Below are 25,039 nucleotides of genomic sequence, written 5' to 3'. Positions count from 1 at the left end.
TACCCAGGTGGCTGGTCCACCTCTTCTGTCATATACTTTTGCAATGGTAGAGAACAATGAAAGAGCATATATCGTGTATTATAAACAAGTTGAAAGGGGAAAGTATATCTTTTTCATTTACGCAGTCAGATTTGAAAGCTTAAATTCTACCAAACTTACTACAGTAGGACTCCAACTAGGCCAAGCAGGAATTCTACAAGGAATGCAGTGTGTGGACTTTTGTTGTTCACTTTTATTACACAACACATCTACACTTCTTGAAAGATAGAAAAAGAGAAGGGAAAAAACCCCAAACCATCCATAATCCCAGCTCTTCAGGATTATCACTCTGACATTTGCTAACCATTCTCCTTCATATTTTATTCTGAATTTGTACAAAAAGTGTTATTTGTTTAGAAATGGTTACTTTACACCTTGTTTTGTTCGCTTCCCTATCACACTGTAGACAATGATGTATTTTTATTGCATGTAAAAACACCCGAAGGGCAGTGGAGAAAGTGACCTGAAGGTAATGAAATGTGCCATGTGCTTTCCCATCCCACTCTTCATGCTTTTGGCACTCTCCAGAGTTAGAGAACAGATAAGATTCCTACTTGAAAGTACTTCAGGTAAAAGGACTTTCAAAAGCCTTCCAACTTACACTTAACACTGCGAGAAGGCCAGGCCTGAATGGTTATCCATAATTGATGGGTGAGGAAATAATTCCTAGAGTAGAAAGAGCCAGATCTAGGCCATGATACAGTTTGGGCCATCTCCCAGTCCTTTAGGCATTCGATCATAAGGGATTTAAAAAATAATAGAAATGATTGTTTCTCTCGAATTGACTTTGCTAATAGTTTTTAAATACCTGGTTGTGTCAGTTTCTCGCTGTAGTTCTTTATTAATAATCTCAGGCTATATTATTCAGCAAAATACAAAACTAGAATTTTATCTTAATGAACTGAAATGTTTATCCTTCTCTGGTGACTTTATCTCTAGTAATGTTTGCCTTAAAGACTATTTTGTGTGGAATTTAAATACAACAGCTTTCTTTTGGATGGTGGTTTTGTGGTTTGGTCGCTAAGTCGTGTCCCACTCTTGCGAGCCCATGGACTGTAGCCTGAGGCTTTTCTGTCCATGGGATTCTCCAGGCAAGAATACTGGAGTGGGTTGCCATTTCCCATGTGGCTAATATATCTTTTTCTGTGTTTTTCACTTTTGTGTCCCAATCTTTTTAGAGATTTCCCTTGCAAATAGCCTATAGCTGCTTTTAAAAAAGAATACTATTTCATGATCCTTAATTTTAACTGAAAAGTTGAGCCTTTTACATTTACTGGATTAATGTTTCTTAGATTTATTTCCACTATTCATTATGTGGTTTCTACTTACCTTCCATTTTGGTTTTGTTGTTTCCTCTTCACATTCCTGCCTTTCTTTGGGTTGGGTTGTGTGTGTGTGTGTGTTTTCCTTACTCCATTATCTTCCTCTAGTTTTTCCTCTCCCCCTGCCAACCCTGCTTCCCTTTCTTAGTAGCTACCCTGGTTGTTTTCAGCACGTACACTTAAACGTCAGTACATCAAGCATCTTCCTGAAATATAAGGATCTTACAGTGCTTCAACCCAATAACTCAGTCACAAAAGTTTGTCTCTCAAAATCTGAGTTCTTTTAACTCCACAAAGTAGACTATATCATGGTTTTTATAGACACTGCTGCTGCTGCTGCTAAGTCGCTTCAGTCGTGTCTGACTCTGTGCGACCCCATAGACTGCAGCCCACTAGGCTCCCCCGTCCCTGGGATTCTCCAGGCAGGAACACTGGAGTGGGATGCCATTTCCTTCTCCAATGCATGAAAGTGAAAAGTCAAAGTGAAGTCGCTCAGTCCTGTCCGACTCCTAGTGACCCCATGGACAGCAGCCTACCAGGCTCCTCTGTCCATGGGATTTTCCAGGCAAGAGTACTGGAGTGGGGTGCCATCGCCTTCTCCGTCTTATCAGTCTACATTATGCTAAACCAATCTGGTTTATGATCCCCCATAATCCACTAAAAAGGTTTTGGAACAGGTTTACAGTGGCCTGTATACTGCCAAGTTTTAAGGACACTGGCTCATTTAATTTTGTGGTAAAATCAACAGAATGATCATCTCTACCTACTTGGCTTCTAGGACACCACACTCTAGATAGGCTTGTAGTACCTCATTAGCAAAGGAGATCAGCTGATTTTCTTTCCTCTGACTTAGCAGAGTACCAAGGCTCAAATCTAGCTTTCTTGCTTCCTCTAAATACATATAGTTTACCTCAAGGATCTTATCCTATCACCTGTCATTAATACTGTTTGAAGGCTTCTGGTGCAAAACTTAGGAGTTGCTTTGATTCCCACTTATTGTCAAACAAGATTTACACATCTAACATACCTCAAATGCTTGATTCTGTTCCCTCCTAAACTGCTTCTCCATGGCCCCTAACATCTTCATCAGCTAGCCTTACACATTAAAAGTTGGCACAGTATTTATGTCTTCCTGTTATCATGCACCTCGTAACTCATTTCCAAATAAAAACCAGAACTATCCATTTCCACCCATCTCACATGTTAACATGTCTCAAACTTTTATCACCTTGCTTTAGTGATTACTCAAGCCTCTAAAATGGCCACTCTGCCTCTCTACTCCTGCTCCCATTTCAACCCACTCTTCACAAAGCATCAAATGGTCTTATCAAAATATCAACTACACTGCCATACTTAAGTCTTCTTTGGCATTCTCATGGCACTTAAGAACAAATCATCTTTGACACAATGGCCTATGACTCTCACATCATATGCTCCATACCTGTATCTTCAACCACATCCTACACCACCTCCCCGACCCCACCCAGCACACACAAAAGCACTAGTAAGACCTTAAAAGGACAGCAGTAGGTTGTTTTGATATTCATTATATATCTAATGACCAGCGTGTAAGAGGTAGTAAGCAAATATTTGCCAGTCTGCAAAAGCCATGTCTCCCATCTATTACACTGAAATAATCACAAGAAGCTATAAAATAGACAACACACCAAGTTTGTCACTTGCCTCTCATTTTTTCTAGATATAAAGTGGGGAAATAATGTGCATTCTCTCTACTACCCAGGGGAGCTGTTCTGAAGATAAAATGGTTGACTGTAAGTTCATAGTGTCGTCTGCGGCAACCCCAGCATCACCTGGGAACTGGATGGAAATACAAATTCTAAGCCCCCATCAACCCAGATTTCCTGAATCAGGAACTCTGGAAATAGGACCCAGCAATAAGCCCTCATTAAGCCCAGTAAGAGATTCTAGTGTACACTGAAGTTTAAAATTTTACATGAAAACACTGTAAAAAATAGAGCTAAACACCAGGTTATGTTACTACTGCCTTGTATTACAAAATCATGTTTGCAGTTCACCAATGGTACACAGTACAATTACAAAGTGGGGTTTTTCATAAAATAGCTTGTGTTGGCCCAGTATTTTAAAACAGAACACCTTAAACATAAACTACCTATGCAGTATCTAAGCAAGAAAAGCATACATAGTATTGCTTAAACAGATATACTAAGGAATACCTCGAACAGAAGATGAAAAGTTACAACTGAAAATTAGAATACTTTATTTTGTTGGGTTTTGGGAAGAGATGTTTTATGGTGCCTCACATGGTTTGGGTATAACGGAACTTATTAATATGTATGTGGGCAATGTGGGATTAACCGTAATTTATCTTATACATCTTGACTAACAATGATTCAGGTTCCCAACAAACTACTTTATTAGGATGGAGTAAGACAGACGTTCAGGTCATCTGCCTCCTGACATGTTAAATAAAATGACAACTGTGATTTTCAGATTCGACTTCCCTCTTTGGATCAACACTGCCAAGCTGGGTGGGAGTGGGGGAGACCCTAAGCCACAGTCACCAGATACACTAATGTATTCTCTGAGTTTTGTCTTAGCATCTCAGGCTTTATTTACTGACTCCAAAGCTGCAAGAAGAGCCGTGTTAAGACCTAAATGAAGCATGAGAGATTAAGAAAATGCCTTATGACTAAAATCTTTATGGGGAGTATTCTTCCTACTGTGATTGATTAGTAGAGACACTTTTGTTTTCTTTGACTGCACCCAATCCCCAACCAGGGATTGAACCCACATCCTTGACAGCGCTAAGTGCAGCGTCCTAATCACTGGGCCACTACTGAATCCCCTGGAGGCAGTTTTTAAACAGTGTACAAACAACTGGTTAATTCCTTAGTAAATTTAGTACGTAACAACACAGAAATACTGTGGATTTTCTTTCTTTTTTGCCATGCAGCATGCAAGATCTTAGTTCCCCGGACCAGGGATTGAATCCCAGACCAGGGATAGAACCTGTGCCCCCTGCATTGGGAGCATGGAGTATTCCCTGCACTGCGAGGGGAGTCCCTAAGAGCTTTCTAAAAAGCAGTTTTAAGTCAACCTCAAATGCTGTATTGCTGATGTTCACCATTCAAGAAAATCTTAAAACATTATTTATATCGTTACATTGTGATGAGGGAATAAAAAGTACCTTCAGGAAGGACTGGTTTACACAATAGAATCCTGCCCAGAGTGTGAACCCCTTTTTCCATACCCATCCCATCCTCTCCACCTTTGTAAAAGAAAACAGTAACTTGATGGGGAGAATCCCTTCACAATGTCTACCAAATCATCATGTTGTATGCTTCAAATATCTTAAAATTTTGTCAGTTATACCTCAGAAGAGCTGGAAAAAAACAAAAACAAAAAAGGTGTGTTTGTCAGAGTAGGGGAAGAATGAAATAACCTGCAGATTAAGACTGAGATCCAAGTGTTGACATTTAATTCAAACTATGGATGTTCTGGGATGCTGAGTGGTTTTCTTTTTAAAAATGATATAATGAATAACTTTCTTGTTAACGCATATGCTGTTCTCACAGAAATGTACAAGACAGTAAAATGGTCATTCCAAAGTCAGTTTATCTGAAAATGACAAATTATATGAAGTCTATGTTAATCTTTAACTAAATGTTCTTAAAACTTCCTAAGCTCAAATGATATGTCACAAAATAGTGTCAAAAACATGAAGATATAAATAAATTAAAACATTTGGATTATACTGTCAGTTTTAATTTTAATAAAATAGATAATTTCCTACTACATAGAGAGCAAGTCCATCCACTCATTGATAAAATTTTAGAAATATTTCCTATAAAAAGTTTAGTAGTTGATTGGGAATGAATCCGTTAGAACATGATGTCTATAGGTACAGTGTTCCCATCCTCACCCCCATTCTTACTAATTTTGAGAAAATTTAAAAATACAGAAAAGTACAAAAAATAAGACAAGATATCCATATACCACAATCCAGAATTAACCAGTATCTCAATATATTTTCTGCAGTCTTTTTTTAAAGAGAAATTGATGTTTATATATAAAACTGAAGTCTCCCTCTAACAGCCCCCTCCCCCACACGCATTCCCTTCCCTTCTCCACTCTTCACAGGCAACCATTATCAAGAGTTTGGTCTGTATACTTCCAACCCATTTCAAAAACACTTAAAAAACATACATACATATATGTATCCATTACCAATATATAGCACTGAAATTCTGTGAGGAAGTTTTAATTCAAATTTACAAAAATGTCATCGTATTATGTCATTCTGCAACTTTCTTTCCCCCTCAACATGACTTTTGAGATCTTTCTAATACATATAGATCTCATTTATTACACTTTACAGATATACAGTATTCCATCGTTAAGTATTTTCCATTTTGTTCCTGATGGGAATTTGTTCCCAATTAATGAGTACTACAAATCATGCCACAGTAAATAGTCTGGTACATACTTTCCTGAGCATACAAACTCAAGAGTAGAATTGCTAGATATTTTTCAATTTGCCATAAGGAATGTTTCCCATTCCCAAGGTCATAACCATTTTACTATATAGCTTTCTCATACTTCTGCTTTTAACCCAATCCCTTTATCTTTGTGTATAGTTCATGTTCTATCCCCCCACCCCACCCCCAACCTTGGAGAACAAATTACCTCCAAAGCACTTTTAAAAATAGTCCCATTAGCTTCTCAGCTCCTGATGCCTTTTCTATATTATAAATTCTAATAAATGCATAGGTTTTTGCAGAATCTCTTCTGTTCTGCTAAATCAATACCATAGAAGTCTCTTTCTAATGCTTATAGCTTTGTTTTTATTACACTGGTGAAGATCTCCAGATTCATGCAGATGGCAATCATAAAAATGTCCTCCACTCCCAATTTTAGTGGAAATGCATCTTAAGTTTTCAGTATTACCTTTGCAGTATGGTTTTTATTGGATACAGGACTTCAATCATACAAATGTCTTTCTCTTCAAGATGAATTCTCTGGTGTCCTTTAAGTTTTTAGCTTTTGCTTCCCTCATTTGTGATGCCTTCCTTATTTCTGATGTGTTGTAAGGTGTAAATTCCTGATGAACACCTTTCATGATATCCACAGGGTTTTAATGGGTATGAATTTTCTGGTGTCTAATGTGGTGTGACTTCTGGCTGAAAGCTTTCCCACATTCACTACACTGATAAGGCTTCTTACCTGTGTGTATTCTCAAATGTAGAGCAAGGGTTGAGAACTGCGAGAAAGCTTTCCCACACTCATTACAACCATAGGGTTTCTCACCTGTATGGCTTCTCACATGTACAGTAAGAGATGAACTTTGAGAGAAGGCTTTTCCACATACATTGCATTCATACGGCTTATCACCTGAATGAATTCTCACATGTACAATAAGTGATGTTCGCTGAGAGAAGGCTTTTCCACATTCATTACATTCATAAGGTTTCTCTCCAGTGTGAATATTTTGATGTTTTATGAGGTACTTCTTCTGACCAAAAGCTGTTCCACATTCATTACACTTGAAGGGTTTCTCTCCAATATGAATTTTCTCATGCTCAGTAAGGTTTGACTTGCCACTGAAGGTTTTACCACACTCCTTACATATAAAGGGCTTCTCTCCTGTGTGAGTTCTCTGGTGTCTGATGAGGTTTGACTTCTGAATGAAAGCTTTCCCACAGTCCTTACACTCAAAAGGTTTTTCTCCAGTGTGAATTTTCTGATGGGTAAGAAGATTTTCCTTCTGGCTGAAGGATTTTCCACATTCGTTACATTCAAAAAGCTTCTCTCCAGTATGGGTGTTCTGATGTTTAATGACATACTGCTTTTGGCTGAATGCTTTTCCACATTCATTACATTCAAAAGGTTTCTCTCTATTATGAAAATGCTCATGCTCAGTAAGAGTTGATTTGTGGCTGAAGATTTTCCCACATACCTTACAGGCAAAGGGGTTTTCCCCACTACAAATTCTCTGCTGACTGAGGTGTGACATCTGAATGGAAGCTTTCCCACATTCACAAGGTTTCTTTCTTGTATGAATTTTTTGATAAATGAAAATTTACTTTTAGCTGAAGGTATTTCCACATTTCTTACATGTGCTGGGCTTCTCTGTGTATGGCCTTTCGAATACAGAGTAAGAGATAAGGTTCAAGAGAAAACTTTATCATAATCAGTACATTCAGAGCTCTCTAACTCTAAATTTTCTAAAATATTCAGTGAAGATTTATAACCTTCACTGACTTCTCTCCAGTATGAATTTTCTTCTGCTCAATGAGATGTTATCTAGGTAAAGGCTTTTCAATATTCTTTAGAAGCACAGGATTTCTCTCCAGCCTGACTTCAACATTGAATGAGGTGCAACATACAAATGAAAGTTTTCCCACATTCAGTAAATTCATAGGTGTTCTCTCCAGTATGAATGCTCTGATATCATGTGGGATTCAAATTTTTAATGAAGGCATTTCCACACTGATTTTATACCCTTTTACAAAAAGGGTTATTATTACTACAAGGAGTAAGCTGTGGCAGATTTCCACACAATCTAAATTGATGATTCTTTCCTACACAACTAACTCTAAATTGTGTTTCAAACTCTAGGTTGAAAAAGTTGTTCCCTTAAAAGATAGTCTGATATCAGAGGAAGCACTTTTCCAATTTTCTTAGTCACTGCTTTTTTTCTGTCTGTACTTTATTGAAGCTGGATGCAACTTGTCTCCCAAGTCTTGTCAATCTATCCGTTCATCATCTTCTCAAGCTTCTTCTAAATAAAATGGAGTACAAAGAATCATCATTTAAAGCAGTCAATGTATATATAACATGCTTAGAACTGTGGCTGGCACATGGTAAGCAACCATAAATGTTAGCTTTATGTTATCATTATTTATGAATTTTCCCATTATTAGTAATGAAATTTCAGACTGTGCTTTGGGGGATGAACTAGCTCAAAGTACGAAAGAATCCTCATGATCAATGTCTTCAACTAAATTCTGAGATGGAAACCCTTGAATAGGACTCCTGGTTGAAAACTAAACATTCACATATGTATAAACAGCTCAGAAAACTCTTGAAAAATAACTTAATTTCATAATCCAGCAAATTGAATATAACAAAAAATGAGGGATTAAAAAATAGGATAAAAAGATAACCACATAAAATTGAGAAGGTCTACCAGGGATTCTGAAAAAGGGAAAGGAAAAGCCAACTGCTTCCTTCTAAAACTCCATTCAAAGGACAAGAAAAGGGAAAATGGCACAGACTCACAAGAAAGAAGAATGACAGGCAACATCAATACACACAGGTATTAACAATTTTTTTTTTAATAACAAAGTACATAGAGGATTTGACAGAAGAGCTGAGGAAGTTCAAATAACATAAAGGCACTTGCAGAAGAGGACACTAATGTCAAGCAAGCAAACCTGTGTCACAAAATATCATAAAGACTCAGGAAATGAAGGGAAATTTTAAGCACCTCAAAAGAAGGAATAGTATTTGCTGTAAAAATAAAATGTTTAAGTTGCAGCTGGCCCCTTACTGTCAGTCATGAGGACAAAGGACCACTCCTTTCACAAAGTCAAAGTTACTCTTTGCAGGAATTTAATCACAGAAGCCTCAGTCTCAGGGACACTCAACAAATGAGATGACAGGTACTATATTGAAAGCAATGGGATGTATATGTAATATGGTGAGACTCCAGCTCCATTCTGTAGTCGATGCCCAAAGTGTTGGAAACTTTGAGCAGGATATGAAAGGACCCTTTTCTGGACAAACTAATAAAAGGCCAGTGAAAAACTTAAATAGGATGCCTCCCATCTAAGATGATACTTATTTATGGTCATTTTTTTCTGGTGAAACAAAGGACCTGGCCACATCTGATCATGACAGTAAGACAGTATAACTCAGAAATAGACCCCCAAGTCCATGAGGCATTCTACACTTTACTCTTTATCCACTGACTAGAAGCACCCAGGAACAAAAGAGCTTACCTTTTAGTGAATCACTCTTAAACATGACTGTATAGCCAATACTCCACACACAGCAGAGGAACCCCACTAACATGAAAGATCAACATTGAAGGAAAGCAAGAAACTCTAAGGAAATAAAGGTAAGGCACAGCAAACAACAAAACCCCGAAACCAACTGCAGACAGTTATGAGAAGATATTTTATCAGTGAAACAATAACAGCATTCTGGAAACAAGAAACAGAAAAAGGTCCCTCAGAAAGTAAGACTGGGACAATGGGGTGGGGTGAGAGGTAGGGTAAGGGAAATTGTATTATCATTCACCAATAACAGGGTCTCCACAGTGCAGAAGGATTGCACTGCTTCACTCTAGCAAACTCAGGCATGGCCAGGTGCCTTGTTTGGTCAATGACATATAAACACAGGTGACAACTGTCATTTCCTGATAGAAGTTATAAGAAGAAACATTGAAGGATAAACCAAAGTATAAAATAGCTGAGTAAAAGAAGTTCCAGAAAATAAAAAAGGGGAAACTAGAGGAAATATTCAAAGAACAAAAAAATGTCCTCTCCTCTAAGTCACGAATCTCCAGACGTCTTAAAAGGTGCACTTGGTACCCTGCACAATAAATAATAAAAGATGAATATCTAGACATATTACTGGGACATTTCAAAACAGCAAAGAGGCAAAAAATGCTTTCAAAAGAAAGAACATACATCATTCAAAGAAAAGAGAATAAAATTTCCCAACAGAAAGACATGAAGCTAGAATTCTGATTGAAAAAAATTTAAGCTTAGATTATCAACCTGAGACAGTCAAGTACAGGCATTTTTCAGTTATGCAAATGCCAAAAACGCACCTTTTCTCCCAGGATGCTATTAGAACATGTGTTCCACCAAAATTACTAGACAGAGATGGTAACAGATATAGAATCTAAAAATGAGGGGATGTACAAGGGGGTAAAAAATGAAGTAATTTCTATGTTAATGGTGATGAAAAGCTACAAGGTAAGAGATGACTATCAGGTCAGAGTACAGCCTGGTCTACACTGAAGTAAGAGGACAAGAATTCTAGACTTATTGTCTCCAAAGGGAAAAATGGAGATTTCCCAACGCATGTAACAATGTGGAAACTAGTATTGAGAGGGCTTTGAACTATTCTGAATAGGAAATTTGTGCTTTAGTATAGGAAAATCAAGCAAACAAAAAGCTTGGTGAATATCAAATCCATGAAAAGCAAAAACTATAAAGAATATTAATTTTATACATATACACACATACTTCTGTTGTACACAAGAGGATGACAGTTGTCTCAAGGGAAAGCACTTGGGCAAACAAATTAAGTTGTGAGCTAAACCTAGCCACTTTACTCATGAAGCACCATTTTTTACTTTATTTCATGCTGCACCATTAATTTGCTTTAAACAAATTAATAAATGCCTTACAAACTGTGGTTATTAGGACTTGGGCATTGTTTGGCACGAACTTTCTTCAGACAAAAAAGAAAGAGAATCATCTCAAAGAAAATAATTGATAGTATATGCTGCCAATGATAGAATTCAAGTTCTCGAACAAAAGTAAAAATTAGGATTTTGGAAAACCTGTTTCCTCCACCATGTGATTGAAACTTCCAAAGACTTTTCTAATGAGACTGGTAATGTTAACAAAATATGGTGTTTTGATATTGTATGAGTTATGTCAACATTTGTGTGTTCAGTCGTGTCTGACTCTTTGCAACCCCATGGACTGTAGCCCACCAGACTCCTCTGTCCATGGAATTTTCCAGGCAAGCATACGGGAACAAGTTGCCATTTCCTTCTCAGGTATCTTCCTGACCCAGGGATTGAACCGGCGGTCTCTTGTGTCTCCTGCATTGGCAAGCAGGTTCTTTACCAGCTGAGCCACCCAGGAAGGCCCTTATATCAACATTTGAAAGAGCTGCAGTTCAGCTGGCCAGAGCATGATGGGTTTCCCTGGTGGCTCAGAGGGTAAAGTATCTGCCTGCAATGTGGGACACCTGAGTTCGATCCCTGGGTTGGGGTGATCCCCTGGAGGAGGGCATGGCAGCCCACTCCAGTATTCTTGCCTGAAGAATCCCCATGGACAGAGGAGCCTGGTGGGCTACAGTCCATGGGATCACAAAGAGTCAGACACAACTGAGCAACTAAGCACATAATGCATGATGTTACAAAATCACGCATGGGTCAGAAATCCATTCAAAGTTTTAAGATAAATAGATATTGTGTAAGAGAACAGAAAAACCTGTTATAATTTCAAATCTCACATTGTGGCTAATCTTGAAAAAATTACCACTTGTAAAGTGTTAGTATAGTACCGAAGAATATTCACAATTATCTGAAAAGGCTATTAAAACACTGCTCCACAAACATGCAAAACAATGCCACTCTTCTCACTAAACTTTTTTATTTTGGAAAACTGTTACTTAAGAATTGTAATTTATAAGTTTATATGTAATGAAATTATTTGAGTTTTTTAAATTAATAAATGTTTTCGAAAGTTTCTCAATTTTACATTAAATAGACATCATAAAAGTCCACATAATAAACCAAAGCCCTTTGGAGGCCCTCAAGTTTTAGGACTGACTATAAATGTTACTGCTCATGGGTAATGGGTTACATTCTGTGATGAGGAAAATGTGATAATGGTGATGATTACACAACTTTGTGAATATACTACAAAACACTGAACTGTATATTCCCAAAAGGGTAGACTTTATGTTATCTGAATTACATCTCAATAAAGCTGTTTTTTTAATTAAAAAAAAAATGTGAAGCGTTCCTAAGACCAAAAAGTTTTAAGAACTGATGCCCAAAACATTTCTCATTATTCATTCAACAAATACCTTCTTCTACCTTCTTCTTACTGTGAGTCTGGCACAGTTCTAAGCTCCAAGGATAAAAAGCATTGAACAAAACTGACAAAACTTTCTGCACCCATCAAGTTTACATTCTAGTGGACAGAAAAAAAAAATAAAAGAGAAGGTTTGTTAACAAGTTTTAACTGCTATGGGAAAAAATTGGAGAATGGATAAAGAGTTATAGTTTCAGATAGAACAGCTTCTGAGAAGGTTAAGATTCATGACCTGAAGGAAGAAAGAAAGTGATCCTTACAGATGTGTAGAGGAAGAGCATTCTAAGTAATGGTTAGGTTCAGAAGCCCTGAGAAAAAGCCTACCAAGCATGTTAGGTATGCAATCAATGAGTCACAATTAGGCATATTACGTTCCTTATGTCCCTTGGTTTAACCCAACCCCTTCCTATATCTTAGGCTTCTTATAATCTATAGAACCTCCTGGAAGCAGCTCCAGTAACAGGCTCCTAAAGACTTCTCCAATCTTGTCTTGTACTCCTAAACATCTTTCCCTTAACTTCTATTCACAATCACACTTCACTTTTCTTAAGTGTTTCATATGAAGTATTTTTAAATCCAAATTTCTACATAGCTAAGTCAATATACTATAATCTGAGATGCTGGATTGCAGTAATGGCTGTACTCCTTTTTTCTTTGGATGGCTGACAGTTAAGTATTTTTTAAATACAGGAGGCAAAAAAAAAAAAACAAGAGACATTACTTTGTCAACAAAGGTCTGTGTAGTCAAGGCTATGGTTTTTCCAGTAGTCATGTATGGATGTGAGAGCTGGACTATAAGGAAGACTGAGCGCTGAGGAATTGATGCTTTTGAACTGTGGTGTTGGAGAAGACTCTTGAGAATCCCTTGCACTGCAAGGAGATCCAACCAGTCCATCCTAAAAGAGATCAGCCCTGGGTGTTCACTGTTAGGACTGATGTTGAAGCTGAAGCTCCAATACTTTGGCCACCTGATATGAAGAGCTGACTCATTTGAAAAGACCCTGATGCTGGGAAAGATTGAAGGTTGGAGGAGAAGGGGACGACAGACGATGAGATGGTTGGACGGCATCACCGACTCAGTGGACATGGGTTTGGGTAAACTCCAGGAATTGGTGATGGACAGGGAGGCCTGGCGTGCTGTGGTTCATGGGGTCACAAAGAGTGGGACACAACTGAGCGACTGAAGTGAACTGAAGGTATGATAATAATATTTTTGTTATGTGGGCCCCCCCCACATAACATTATTTTTAGAAAATGCAAACTTCATTAGTTAGGAGTTATATGTCATGCTGTTTCAATGCACACAATACTCATGCACTAGGAAACAGATGCATCAAACACGGAAAAATACATATTACTGGATCTATGTGGTGGATATACAGTAGATCAATGTATTCTTCTTTCAATGTTTTTACTGTTTGAAGATGTTAAGAACAGATCTAAAAAAAAATCCTTCTACAATAATTCAGATTATTTAACAAGTTATTGCACATGTAATCAAAATTTCAGACAGAAAAAATAAAATATTGGCCTTTCTTTCAACAGGTCCATATGATAGATTCCACACATAAAAGTAAAAAACAGGTTAAGATGTTTACTGAGGACTTGTGAATTTCTGTCCAAAATGTGAAGTAGGATGGACAATAATATGGTAGATCAATAAAAGAGGAATTAAGTAACAGATTTAAATAATCAAGAACTGAAAAGGTAGGGAATTTCATAATCAAAGGCCAAGATTCAAATAACTTTATAGAGAGAAGGAAATATGTTCACATTACACTCACAGGGTTAATATGTCCTCTCCTGTATCTTTTAAAAGGTTTGACTGACCATGTCATAATGACCAAGAGAAAGGAAATGATCTAGACCTAATTTGATGTGACATCTGGACCTGAAATAATGAGCTGAAATCTCTGTCTAACACAATGAAAATGAAGTCACAATTGGATAATTGTTTATCCCGTAAATAGGTAAAATTATGGTGGGCAAGACAGAAAGGCTGGAGGTGCAAAAATAAACACAGATATTTATAGAAAGCTTGGGACTTGGGGTGGCTCAGATGGTAAAGTGTCTGCCTACAATGGGGGAGACCTGGGTTCAATACCTGGGTTGGGAAGATCCCCTGGAGAAGGAAATGGCAACCCACTCCAGTACTCTTGCGTGGAAAATCCCATGGATGGAGAAGCCTGGTAGGCTACAGTCCCTGAGGTTGCAAAGAGTCGACACAAAACTGAGCGACTTCACTTTACTTTCCTTTTACTTCTAACTTCAGAATGAATGAGTCATTTCTGAGAATTAATTTATAAAAGGAAAGAGGAAAAGCAGAATGCCGAGTTCCAGAAGACATGTCCAATAAGAAGATAGAGCGAAGGGGGAGAAAAAAGCAAAAGATGGGGAAACACTTAGATACAGCAACAAAAGCACCCATAAAGCTGAATCTGGAAAGAACTCCTAGAAGGGTGACTCAAACATATCATAAGTAGATCCTTTCCTCTAAAATGGTAAAATAAAGACATGTTGGGATTTCCCTGATGGTCCAGTGGTTAGGACTCTGCCCTCTCGCTGCCAAGGGCCCAGGGTCAATCCCTGGCTGGGGAACTAAGGTCCCATAAGCCTCAAGGTACAGCCAAAGAAGCCAAAAAGACATCTCTGCTCACTTTCTGTCTGAGAAGGAGAAAGATAAAGACTAAAAGGAAAAACTGCATTGTTGGTAAAAGTAGTAAATAGCTATAATTCTAATGTCCTACTAGGAAGAATATGAGTAGGCAGCTGTCACTGCTATTTTTAAGAAGAGCTCTTATGCACAACACTCTCCAAAAACAAACGGCACAGTCTCAGGGGGTCACATCACCACCTCCTAGTTTCTAACAACAGAATCTAGGAATGCAGGCTGGATGCAGGAGACTTGGGACACAACGGCATCTCTGAGTGGTAAGAAAAGTAGAAATGAGCAAGAAGTGCAGACACTGCCACTGATGAAAGCAGCTTGTCAGTATAGTAAAACATAAGTCTTCTCAACTTTCTAGGTTCCCTAAATTCCTGACTTTCCAGCTCCCTAGATTCCTGACTGCCTACCTGAATATGCACTTAGATGATGGATCAGTAGACAGGACACAATTAACAAGTCCATAAGAAAATGCTTGATCGGTCTCCCAAAATTCCTGAAGTCTTCTTGTATCATCCTTGTCTAGTTAAGTCATCAGTAACTTCTCTTTCTCTCATATCCAACATCAAATCAGTCAATCTTTCAACTATTCCTTTAAACCATCTTAAAAATCTGACCACTTGTCACTAAGTCTAACTATTACCTAGATCACTGCAGTAGTGATCACTCACATTAATCTCCTAGCCTTGGCCCCCTATACCATATTTTCTTTATAGCAGCTCAAATTTAATTCTGATCTTTTCACTCCTCACCTCAAAAAGCTTTGATGGCCTCTCAAATCACTCAGAATAAAGGCCAAAGTCTATGATTTGGCCTGTTACCTAACCAAACCCTTTGTCACTCTGCCCAAGCCCACAGCCCTCATCACTATTTCTGTAAGAGGAAGCTCCAGCCTCAGAGTTTTTAAGACTTTTTGTTCCTTTTGGCTGAATGCTCTTCCACCAAATACTGCATACCACACTCTCATACTCTTAAATGTTACTCTCTTAATGAGACCTTTCCCTGACTAACTTATTTAAAATTATAACCTCCAACTGGCCCTCACTATGCCAGTTTTCCTTGCTTTATTCTTCTTCATAGGACTCACCACCATCTGATAGAATACATTTTTTACCTATTTACTCATAGTCTTTCTTCCCCAATTAGAATGTAGACCTCAAGAGGGAGGAATTTTTGGCTGCTTGATTCACTAACATTTCCCTAGTACCTGAAATGGTGCTAAACACAAATCATGCAGGAAATACTTACTGAATATATCAATATACCATGTTGGTAGATATGTAAATTGGTTTATTTCTTTTCAGCACAATGTGCCTATTTCTATCAAATCTATAAATAAACTTAACTTTGACCCAGCATTTCTACTTGGAGTCAATTAGGATGTAACTGTATCTGCACATCTCTGCAAAGCAATATAAACAAGTATATTCACTTGCATCTTCACTCACACAAGTCTGGAAACAACCTAAATGCCCATTAGAGGCAGGTTAAATGAATTAAGTGTTGATGGAGAAAAGAAAACTATGTACACAGTAGAATACATACCATCATTTAAATGAAAAGACTGAGTGCTTATATATATTTGTACCACAGATACATTAATACATGCTTGTTTATTCACAGACTACCTCAAGAAGAATCCATGTGAAACTCTTAAGTGATTACAGCTTTGAAAAAGAACTACAGGACCAAAGGTCAGATGTTTTCACTGATGTTCAAAAATTTTTTACAAATTCATGTATTATATTAAATATAAATACAGACTCATCCATCCATTCATCTATACACACACACACAGCAAAAAAGCAGAACTGATTTCTACAGCAAAAACTTCTGAAAAGAGGTACATTAGGGCAGAAGGGAAGGAGGCAGTTTATTGATATAGTAATGGGGAAAATGGATAAGAAGACAACAAGAAGTGTGATTACAGATGTAAAATATGATGCTGAAGCATTTAACCACTGAAAAAATGAGAGAAATTGGTAAGTAATAAAAAGGAAACTAAATATCAGACAATATGTAAACCTAACATATTAAAAGACAACGCACAAGGAAAGGCGCTTACACACACCAGGAGGTATGAGACTGAGGGTATCATGGAAGACAGAACAATCACAGAGAGGCAGAGGGAATGAAGTGTGAAGGGCTGACATGCAGAATAAAAATAAGGGCACCTGGCCCTCTAGAATCTGATTAAAGGGACAGACTACTGAAAGAAAAAATGATGACTAGAAATGTCCTTCAGGTTTCTAAAGACTTACTCTAAGACTAGGGCTGGTAACGAAGCTTTTCAGAAGTGCTGACTGAACAACTGTGATGTGCCTGGTTGTGATGCACTCACCTGAACAAACTTCCTTTCCACTTCTTTCTCCACCATCCAGAGTTCGTCTTCGTGCTTCAACAGAGGATCACATCCAGCCTGATCAGTTCACAACCTGCTACTGGGGAAATGACACAGCACTAAAATGTTAATGCTGGAGCCAAAGTTCTCTCCTAGAACTCGGCTGAGCCCTGGGGCCTCCCGGCCTTCTGAAGGATGAGGACGGTGCACAAGGAAATGACCCTGCGAAAAAGAATAAAGTAATAACTTTTTGCCTTAAGAGATTAAAGCACATACAACTATATAAGCAAAGGTACTATCTGGATCCAGAATTTCAAAGCAATTAAACTCATTAAACCATTTAAGGCTCTACACACCCAGAAATGGAGAAAGAGAGGGGGAATTTATTTTGAGAATTTGACTTACATAGGAAAAGCTGTTCACATCTTACATGACTGGCTGCTACTGTTCTCTAGCACCACACTTCTATGTAGGTTCCTAAGTATGATTTTAACTGTGACCCTGACTCTTGGATGAAATTTAATATTCATTATCTAGAACAACATATGCCTATCACAACTAAGTCACATAAATAAAGTTGTTCTTGACAGTATTTAGGAACAAAAACTGAAAAAGTGTTCCTGGATTCCTAATATTTGATTGCAATATACTCTAAATGAAACTATATATTAAAAAGGTCCTATAAATATGCTCACCCACACATTCAAAACAACAACAAAAAAAGTTATGAACATTATTGGGACAATAGACAAAATCTGAATACAGACTTTGAATTAATAGTATTAATATTATAGTTTCTGATTTTGATTACTGTACCATGATGATGCATAAGAATGTCCTTGTTCTTAGACAATTTATGCTGAAGTATTTATAAAGGGAGCAGTATACAACTTAGTCTCAAATAGTACAAAAAAACCTACACATTTCTGGAGAATTAGAGAAGGAAAAAATAAGGCAATTTAAAAAGTAAATGGTGAATGTGGGTAAAGTGTATATGGGACTTCTCTGTACACTGCACTCTTCTCTAGAAAGGGTACATGCAACTTCCCTATAAAGTTGAAATTATTTAAAAAAAAAAAAAAAGCAAAATCCTAAAAAATACAAGTTACTACTTATACACTCTATCTACTATGCATGGTGAAAAAGCACAGTCACCAACTTGTACTGGGGTATGGCAGATGGAAGGCTCAGAGCCTGACTTAAATAGTAATGTACACAGAGATAAACATGAGAGTGTGGGTTGCCTAGAAACAACCTGCAAGAAGAAGGAGATCAAGTTTGATCTCCTGGACATTCAGAGTGTCAGGTTTCTAAGGAACATGCAGGCAAATATATCCATTAGGCAACTGCATACATAAACGGGGAGCTCAGAACAGCCTAGAATGGAAATGGCAATCTGTCAGCTGTCAGACTATAACTGCTGCTGAAGACAAGTGAAATGTTATGCAATTGTTTATAGAGAACATACACAGTATGTGAATGGTCAAGGACAGAATCCTAGGAACACCAATGGTCAAGGAGACAGGCAACATTTCACAGGAGCAAGGTAACTGCTTAGTTTCAATGTTTTAAGTACTTTTCCTTAAAACCATACAAAATATTAAGCAAAATGGGTTAATGGGAAGAGGGGAGTAAGGGGCAAGCAGCTAGCCCATACATTACACCTGTAGTGAAAGTAGTAGGGAGAATTTAACTCTTAAATTATATGTCAGTGTGGCCCCAAAACCTAAAATAGCAGATGTGGTACAGGAAGGAAAATAGTGTGTGACAGTGTAGCAACAAAGACTAAGATAATGGTGAAAGTTCCTTAAGGTAGCAGACTTCAGAAAGATTCATTCTCAGAATGAGGAATTCACCCTGAGTGAGAACTGTGGTAATCAACAAGGCTCATGACAAAAAAAAAAAAAAAAAAAACCCAAACTCCATGTTATCTTTACCAAAGGAAAACCCACATAGGGGGGCGTAAAGAGTAAGTTGCAAAAAAAGCCTATGAAGAACTGGGAATGCTGAGGGAGATTCTAAGGACTTAGGGAGTTCAGAAATCCACAGCTAATATTTCCTTACAGAATGAGTCTTACTCTACAACGAAATCAATGAGAGTAAAACCTAGATTAAACCGAAAAAGACTGAAGGGGAAGCAGAACAGACTTAAAAAGCACTTGGGAGTGGGGTGACCCCAGATTCAGAAACCTCTAAAAGTAAATGCATCATCCTGGAAGGCAACTACTATGAAGATTTATAGGAAACAGAAAGATAGAGGTCGGCCTCAACCAAGTTAGGGTCAACACGCGGGAGCCTTCTGCTTTTAAATACTAGAAGAGGCAGGAGAGCTTTGAAGCCCAGAAGGCTACTATGTTTCCTTCCTGGTACTTGTCTAGGAAAATCTACCTCCTACAAACATGGCAAATACTTTGTGCCTATACAAGGATGCTTTAAGAAAAACAGTGGCAACCAACAGCAGAATTTTCCAACAATTAAACTCACCTGAAAATTACTGCCACAAGTACATAAAAAAAAGAAACACAATATAACAAAATTATTTTTTGAAAAAGACAAAAACTTTAAGCAAACAAAAGCTATAAAAAGAACCCAAAAGATAAATGGAGAAAGTGAGTTACAAAATGGTCACCCAAAAGGAGGAAATGGAAAAACAGAATATGAATGGGTATCTTATTTTTGTTCTGTTTGATGTTTTAAAGACTGTAGTTATCAGAGTTTAGAGAGATTTTTATTTCCTTGATTAATGTGATCTTTCCTGGTTGTTGTATATGAGGCATGGCAGTGGTCTCAGTTTTAAACTCTTTATTTCTACTCACACCTCCAGAGATCCAGGCAGGAGGGGTAATATTTACACATATAGGTCATCATAATCTACATCTGACCACAAAAGCCAGCATCTTATCTAATACAAAAACATTGAGGGCATTTCTATTAATTTCTAAATAAACATAAGGATGCTCAACGTCTCATTTTTAAATGTAATTATAAACAATAATAGGTTAAGCAGGGAATAAAATTAACTTATAGAAACCAACAAGCTTTACATTATATACCACAACAAAGACTCCATTCATAACAGCAATAGATAAAGGACCTAGAAATAAATTTAGTAAAAAGTGTCTAAAATTTATATGAATAAAATGTTAAGACACTCTAAAAGACCCGAAAGGAAACTAGCATATATACAACGCACAACATGTACACGGAAAGGACTATTCAACACTATAGTCCCTTTCCCTAAAATTCTTTTACAAAATTTAATGCAATATCAATTAGCTTTTTCCTAGAACTAGAAAGCTGATTCTAAAGTTTACATAGAAAAATAAATGAGCATAGTTAAGAAACTGAAAAAGATAAGCAATAACAGACCAACTATAATAGATACTAAAATCATAAAGCTCACACACTAAAAAGATAAATATGGGTACACGAATACAGACTGGAAGATGGGTGAGAATATCAAGTCCAGAAATAGACCAAATCCATGAAAACTGAGTACATGATCAAAATAAAGAATCTTAAGAGAGTAGAGTTAAAAGGTCTTTTAATATTAATGGTGCTGGAAGTACTGGGTAGCCTACTGGGAAAAAATATAAACCTGGATGAATACCTAAATATCATATGCTAGGCTATGAAAACTCATAAAAATTATAACCTTGTAAGGATTTGAAAGTAAAGATGAAACCGGGAGTGAGAAAGGCTTTCTATGACCGTAAATGAAAAGACCAATTAACTAACATCATTTTAACTAACTGATAAATCTAAAAACAAAAACTTCCTGATTCCACATGATTTTTAAAAAGAAACTACCACTGAACAATATCAAAACACAAATTTAAAACGTGAAAAAAACCTGCAACTCATCTCACAGAGGGCTAACCTTTCTAATGTAATTTAACAGTTCCTAAAAGGAAGAGGCACTCTACAGTAAACGAGGAAAAGGATACGGACAGTTCCCATACAAGTACATGTGGCCTTGAAAGGTACTCAACCACACCCATAATAGAGATGTAAATTAAACCTACATTTAGATATCAATTTTCACTCATACTTTTGGCAAAAAATAAAACATTCAACACTACACTCTGATGCTAAGGTTCTAGGAAGAGAACTGTTCTTGTAGATAGCTAAAAAGAAATTAAAGTACTTAGCCCTATGTGCAACTCCACTTGCAGCAATCTACTTTAGATATAATCAAGGGCCTTCCCAAGTGGCGCTAGTGGTAAAGAATCCTCCTGCCAACACAGGAGAACCTTCCCTAAGTACAAAATGACACAGGTGAAAAATTACTCATCACTGCAAGAAATTAGTAACGGCAAAAGATTACGAATAACCCAAATGTCCAACAGCAGAATCAACTACAGTACACACACACACAAGGCAGTTAAAAATCATGTATATGATTAAGAAAGGTATCTCCAGGATATATTGTGAAGTGACGAAAGAGAGGAATGTGCAGAATGCATCTTTTACATAAGGATGGAGGACAGGAGGGAAGAATAAATATACACGAATGGCCCAACAAATACAAAATCTACTTGAAAGATAAACAATAAAAAAGAAACTATATTTAATTGGGACAGAGATGAATGTGATGGGGAGGAGAGCAAAATGACATCTCTCTATGAGATATAGTTTTTGTTGAAATGCATTATCTACTTTTATATATAATCAAATTAATTTCTTAAAAAGCAGTCCCTAAACTGGAAACAAATTGAAATACAAGAACTCAGCTGTGCATTAACTTGGTAATTAACATAATTCCTCAAAACAAAGATTTATTTCAAATGACTTTAAAACCGAGAACTTTGACTCTCCATCTTTAGTGTACTCAGTGGAAGGGCAAAAATAGCTACAAAGAAAATTTCCACAGGATACAGTACGTTTATGGTTACTACACTACCAACATCATTATTTTGAAACTGCAGAATAAAGCAAATAAGCCCACACTTGTATTAACCTAGTCCAAATTTTTTTACCATAAAATACAATTAGGAGCCATTGAGGTAAAAATCCTGAAACATTTAAACTGAATTAGAAATACTACTATGAACTCACGATTTTTAAAAATGGGTTTATTCATTCTGTCTATGAAATGGCCTTGAAACAATGTTACCTCTGCAGCAATGAGAGCATCTAGCATCCAGATCTTGGTCTCCAATACCATTCTCCAGTAAAAGGAACCAGAGCTCCTTGGAGAAATGGCCAATTCCAAGTTTGGGAGAGAAGGTACAAGGTGGGCCTGAAGTGGAAAAAGCTTTCAAAGTTAAATGGTGGCAAGTTAAAATGAGACAGGAGTTAGCAAGAAGGAAGGCCCACTGAATAAAATTGTGATACTATGACTATCAGAAAGAAAACTAGCTATAAGAGCACAACTTTAAAATGATTAAGGAAGAAAAAAACAGGATAAATTTGATACAATTTAAGGTAGCAGTCAAATAAATGTAAAAGTAATGAAAAAACTAGAAAATTATCACTTTGCAAGCCTGAAGAAATTACTGCTGATTCAGCTAAAGGATTATTTATTGGGGTTAAAACCATTCATTAAATGATCGACAAGGAATGAGCAAATTAACAAGGAATGAGCAAATTATGAAACCCCAAAGATTACATTTTGGTCATGAAGGAGAAAATACAATCACTTGTGGCGGATCAATCATGTATTTCTCTCCTGTTATTATGTATGCAATTTGAAGATCACCTCCAATGTAGTCTGACCCAAAATAACTCACAATTAGGATGTGTAAAAAATACCACTAGAAGCTCTGACTTAACCACGAAACCATGAGAAAATAACCATCATGGAAATCAAAGAACAAAATCTCATAAATGAGGCAGGGATGAGTTGCTAAAGATGAGTGTAACCTGAACAAAGAATTCTAACTTCCTCATTCCAGTTATAAAAGGAAATGTCAAAAAAAAAAAAAGGCTTAAACACAGCAATTTAAAAAGAGTATCTGCATATCTGAATCTTTCAGGAATCTGAATCAGAAATTTTTACCAGAAACAGTAAGAATAACTGTACTATTTCTGAGGAATTTTTTCTCCCTTTCTGTATTTTTAAATTGTTATTTTATATTGGAGTATAGTTGGATTATCAATGACATGTTAGTTAAAGGTGAACAGCAAAGAAATTCAGTTATACCCATAAAACTAGCCATTCTTTTTCAAATTCAATCTCCTACTGATGGACATGAATTGTTCCTAATCTTTTCCTATGTGAAACACTGTGCCTGTATCACCTCATGTAAATTCAGGTACGTGTATAGAATTAATTTCCATCTGTAAAATAACTAGGTCAAAAAGAAAAGTAGTTATTATATATACTGCTGAATTGCCCTTCATAGGCCTGCTTCCTTCTAATACCAATACTATTTTAATTTCTGAGGATATACAATGTTATACCATCAGGGGAACTCCCTGTTGGTCCAGCAGTTAGGACTCTGAGCTTTCACTGCCCAGGGTGTGGGTTCAATCCACACCCTGGCTGGGGAACTAACATCCTACAAACTCAGCAGTGTCGCCAAAAAAAAGTAAAATGTTACTGTTGGGTTCCCACACCCCAACTGCTTTTCTTTTTGAGTTTTACTGGCTATTCTAGCTTGTCTATTTTTCCATATTAAGTCCAGAATCAGCCTAATCTAGGTCCCCCCCCAAAAAAATTTGGGGATACTTTTATTGGGATAACATGAAAAACACTATTTTTGTTCCTATCTTACATTACGCCCTTCAGCAGTATTTTAAAGTTCTTTTCCGGTAGTTCGGCATACTTCTTAAGCTTCTTCCTCAATTTTTAAAAAACTGTTGTTGTAAATAATTATTTTCCTCTATCATATCTTCTAACTGGCAGTGGTTTGTCTATCTGAAGGCTACTGATGTGTAGGTATTGATTTGGTACCCAATTATTTGAAATACAAGAAGGATAACTGTAGGAGATTCCTCAGAAAAAGTACCTTTGTTACTTCACAAAATCCATAACCCGGGAAAACGCATTTAGCAGCCAGGATACCTAACTGGTCCAGATTCATGGATAAACATTGCAGGAATTAGTTTTTTCAAAGAACGAGGATAACAGTGCCGAATCTAGAACCTCAAACCCTTGACTCCCCAGTTCTCGGCTCCTGCGCAATAGGACACTGCTTCTAAAAACGGAACGCTGATATTTACTCTAAGACTTAACAGCAGTCCTATTAAAGGACCCCAAAGATCAGGACATTGGAGACCATTTGAAGCAGGCTCCTCCTAACAAAACTATCCTTTGAAATCTTCTTGTTTAAAACACACACACACACACAGTGATTTGCCTTCTACCCAATTAAAAGAAAAAGCACTTTTATACCAAAACCCATTTTAAAATTATTTACCACTTAGCTTTTATAGACCTTCAATCTTCAAGTAAATAAGATGTTCCAGAAAGATGGCACCGTTAATCATCAGCACTTTCGACAAGGGAAGTGCCGCTCGGATGTTATTCTCTCAGTGCTGGTCTCCTACATCTCTGAGAAGCAGCCATACAATCCCGTACCCACAGTTTCTCCCTCAACACTCTCAAACATCCGGTCAAATTTGCGGTCAAACTCAGGGTCACGCATCGCTCGAACCCTCCCCAGAGGCCCCCACCCCCACCCTACATGTAGGCCAGCAGCTCTTAAACCCACTCCACACTCTCGCCCAGCACCCCAATAGATCCGGAATCCTTTCCTTCAACCTCCCCAACCCCATCGGCCCAAGACGCCCACATCCCACCTCCTATTTTCGCGCCACGTGGACCCAGGGGCCGGACTGACCCGCGGACAAAGACCAAAATGTCCACTCGGTGCGCTGCGCCTGCGCACTCCGA

General features: G+C 37.4%; 1 protein-coding gene across 6 annotated transcripts in view; it reads right to left on the bottom strand.

The window, feature by feature from the left end:
• Positions 1–3,351: 3,351 nt before the first annotated feature.
• The window catches only part of ZNF146 (zinc finger protein 146), a 69,821-nt gene continuing 48,133 nt past the window's right edge, over positions 3,352–25,039 (bottom strand). The window contains exons 1-3 of one of the 6 annotated variants that reach the window (XM_005219067.5): positions 24,564–25,037; positions 17,200–17,421; positions 3,352–8,124 (exon numbers count right to left, since the gene is read on the bottom strand). In XM_005219067.5, coding sequence (XP_005219124.1) covers positions 6,478–7,356 — 879 coding nt within the window. In that variant the 5' untranslated portion in view covers positions 7,357–8,124; positions 17,200–17,421; positions 24,564–25,037 and the 3' untranslated portion in view covers positions 3,352–6,477. Of the gene's footprint in view, positions 8,125–17,199; positions 17,422–24,152; positions 24,531–24,563; positions 25,038–25,039 lie in introns of those variants that run through there. The other 5 variants (XM_003587244.6, XM_024978735.2, XM_015458119.3 and 2 more) reach the window with 5 other exon arrangements.

The sequence above is a fragment of the Bos taurus genome, chromosome 18, assembly GCF_002263795.3.
Source record: "Bos taurus isolate L1 Dominette 01449 registration number 42190680 breed Hereford chromosome 18, ARS-UCD2.0, whole genome shotgun sequence".
Taxonomy (NCBI): domain Eukaryota; kingdom Metazoa; phylum Chordata; class Mammalia; order Artiodactyla; family Bovidae; genus Bos; species Bos taurus.
This window is presented reverse-complemented; position numbering and strand designations above follow the sequence as displayed.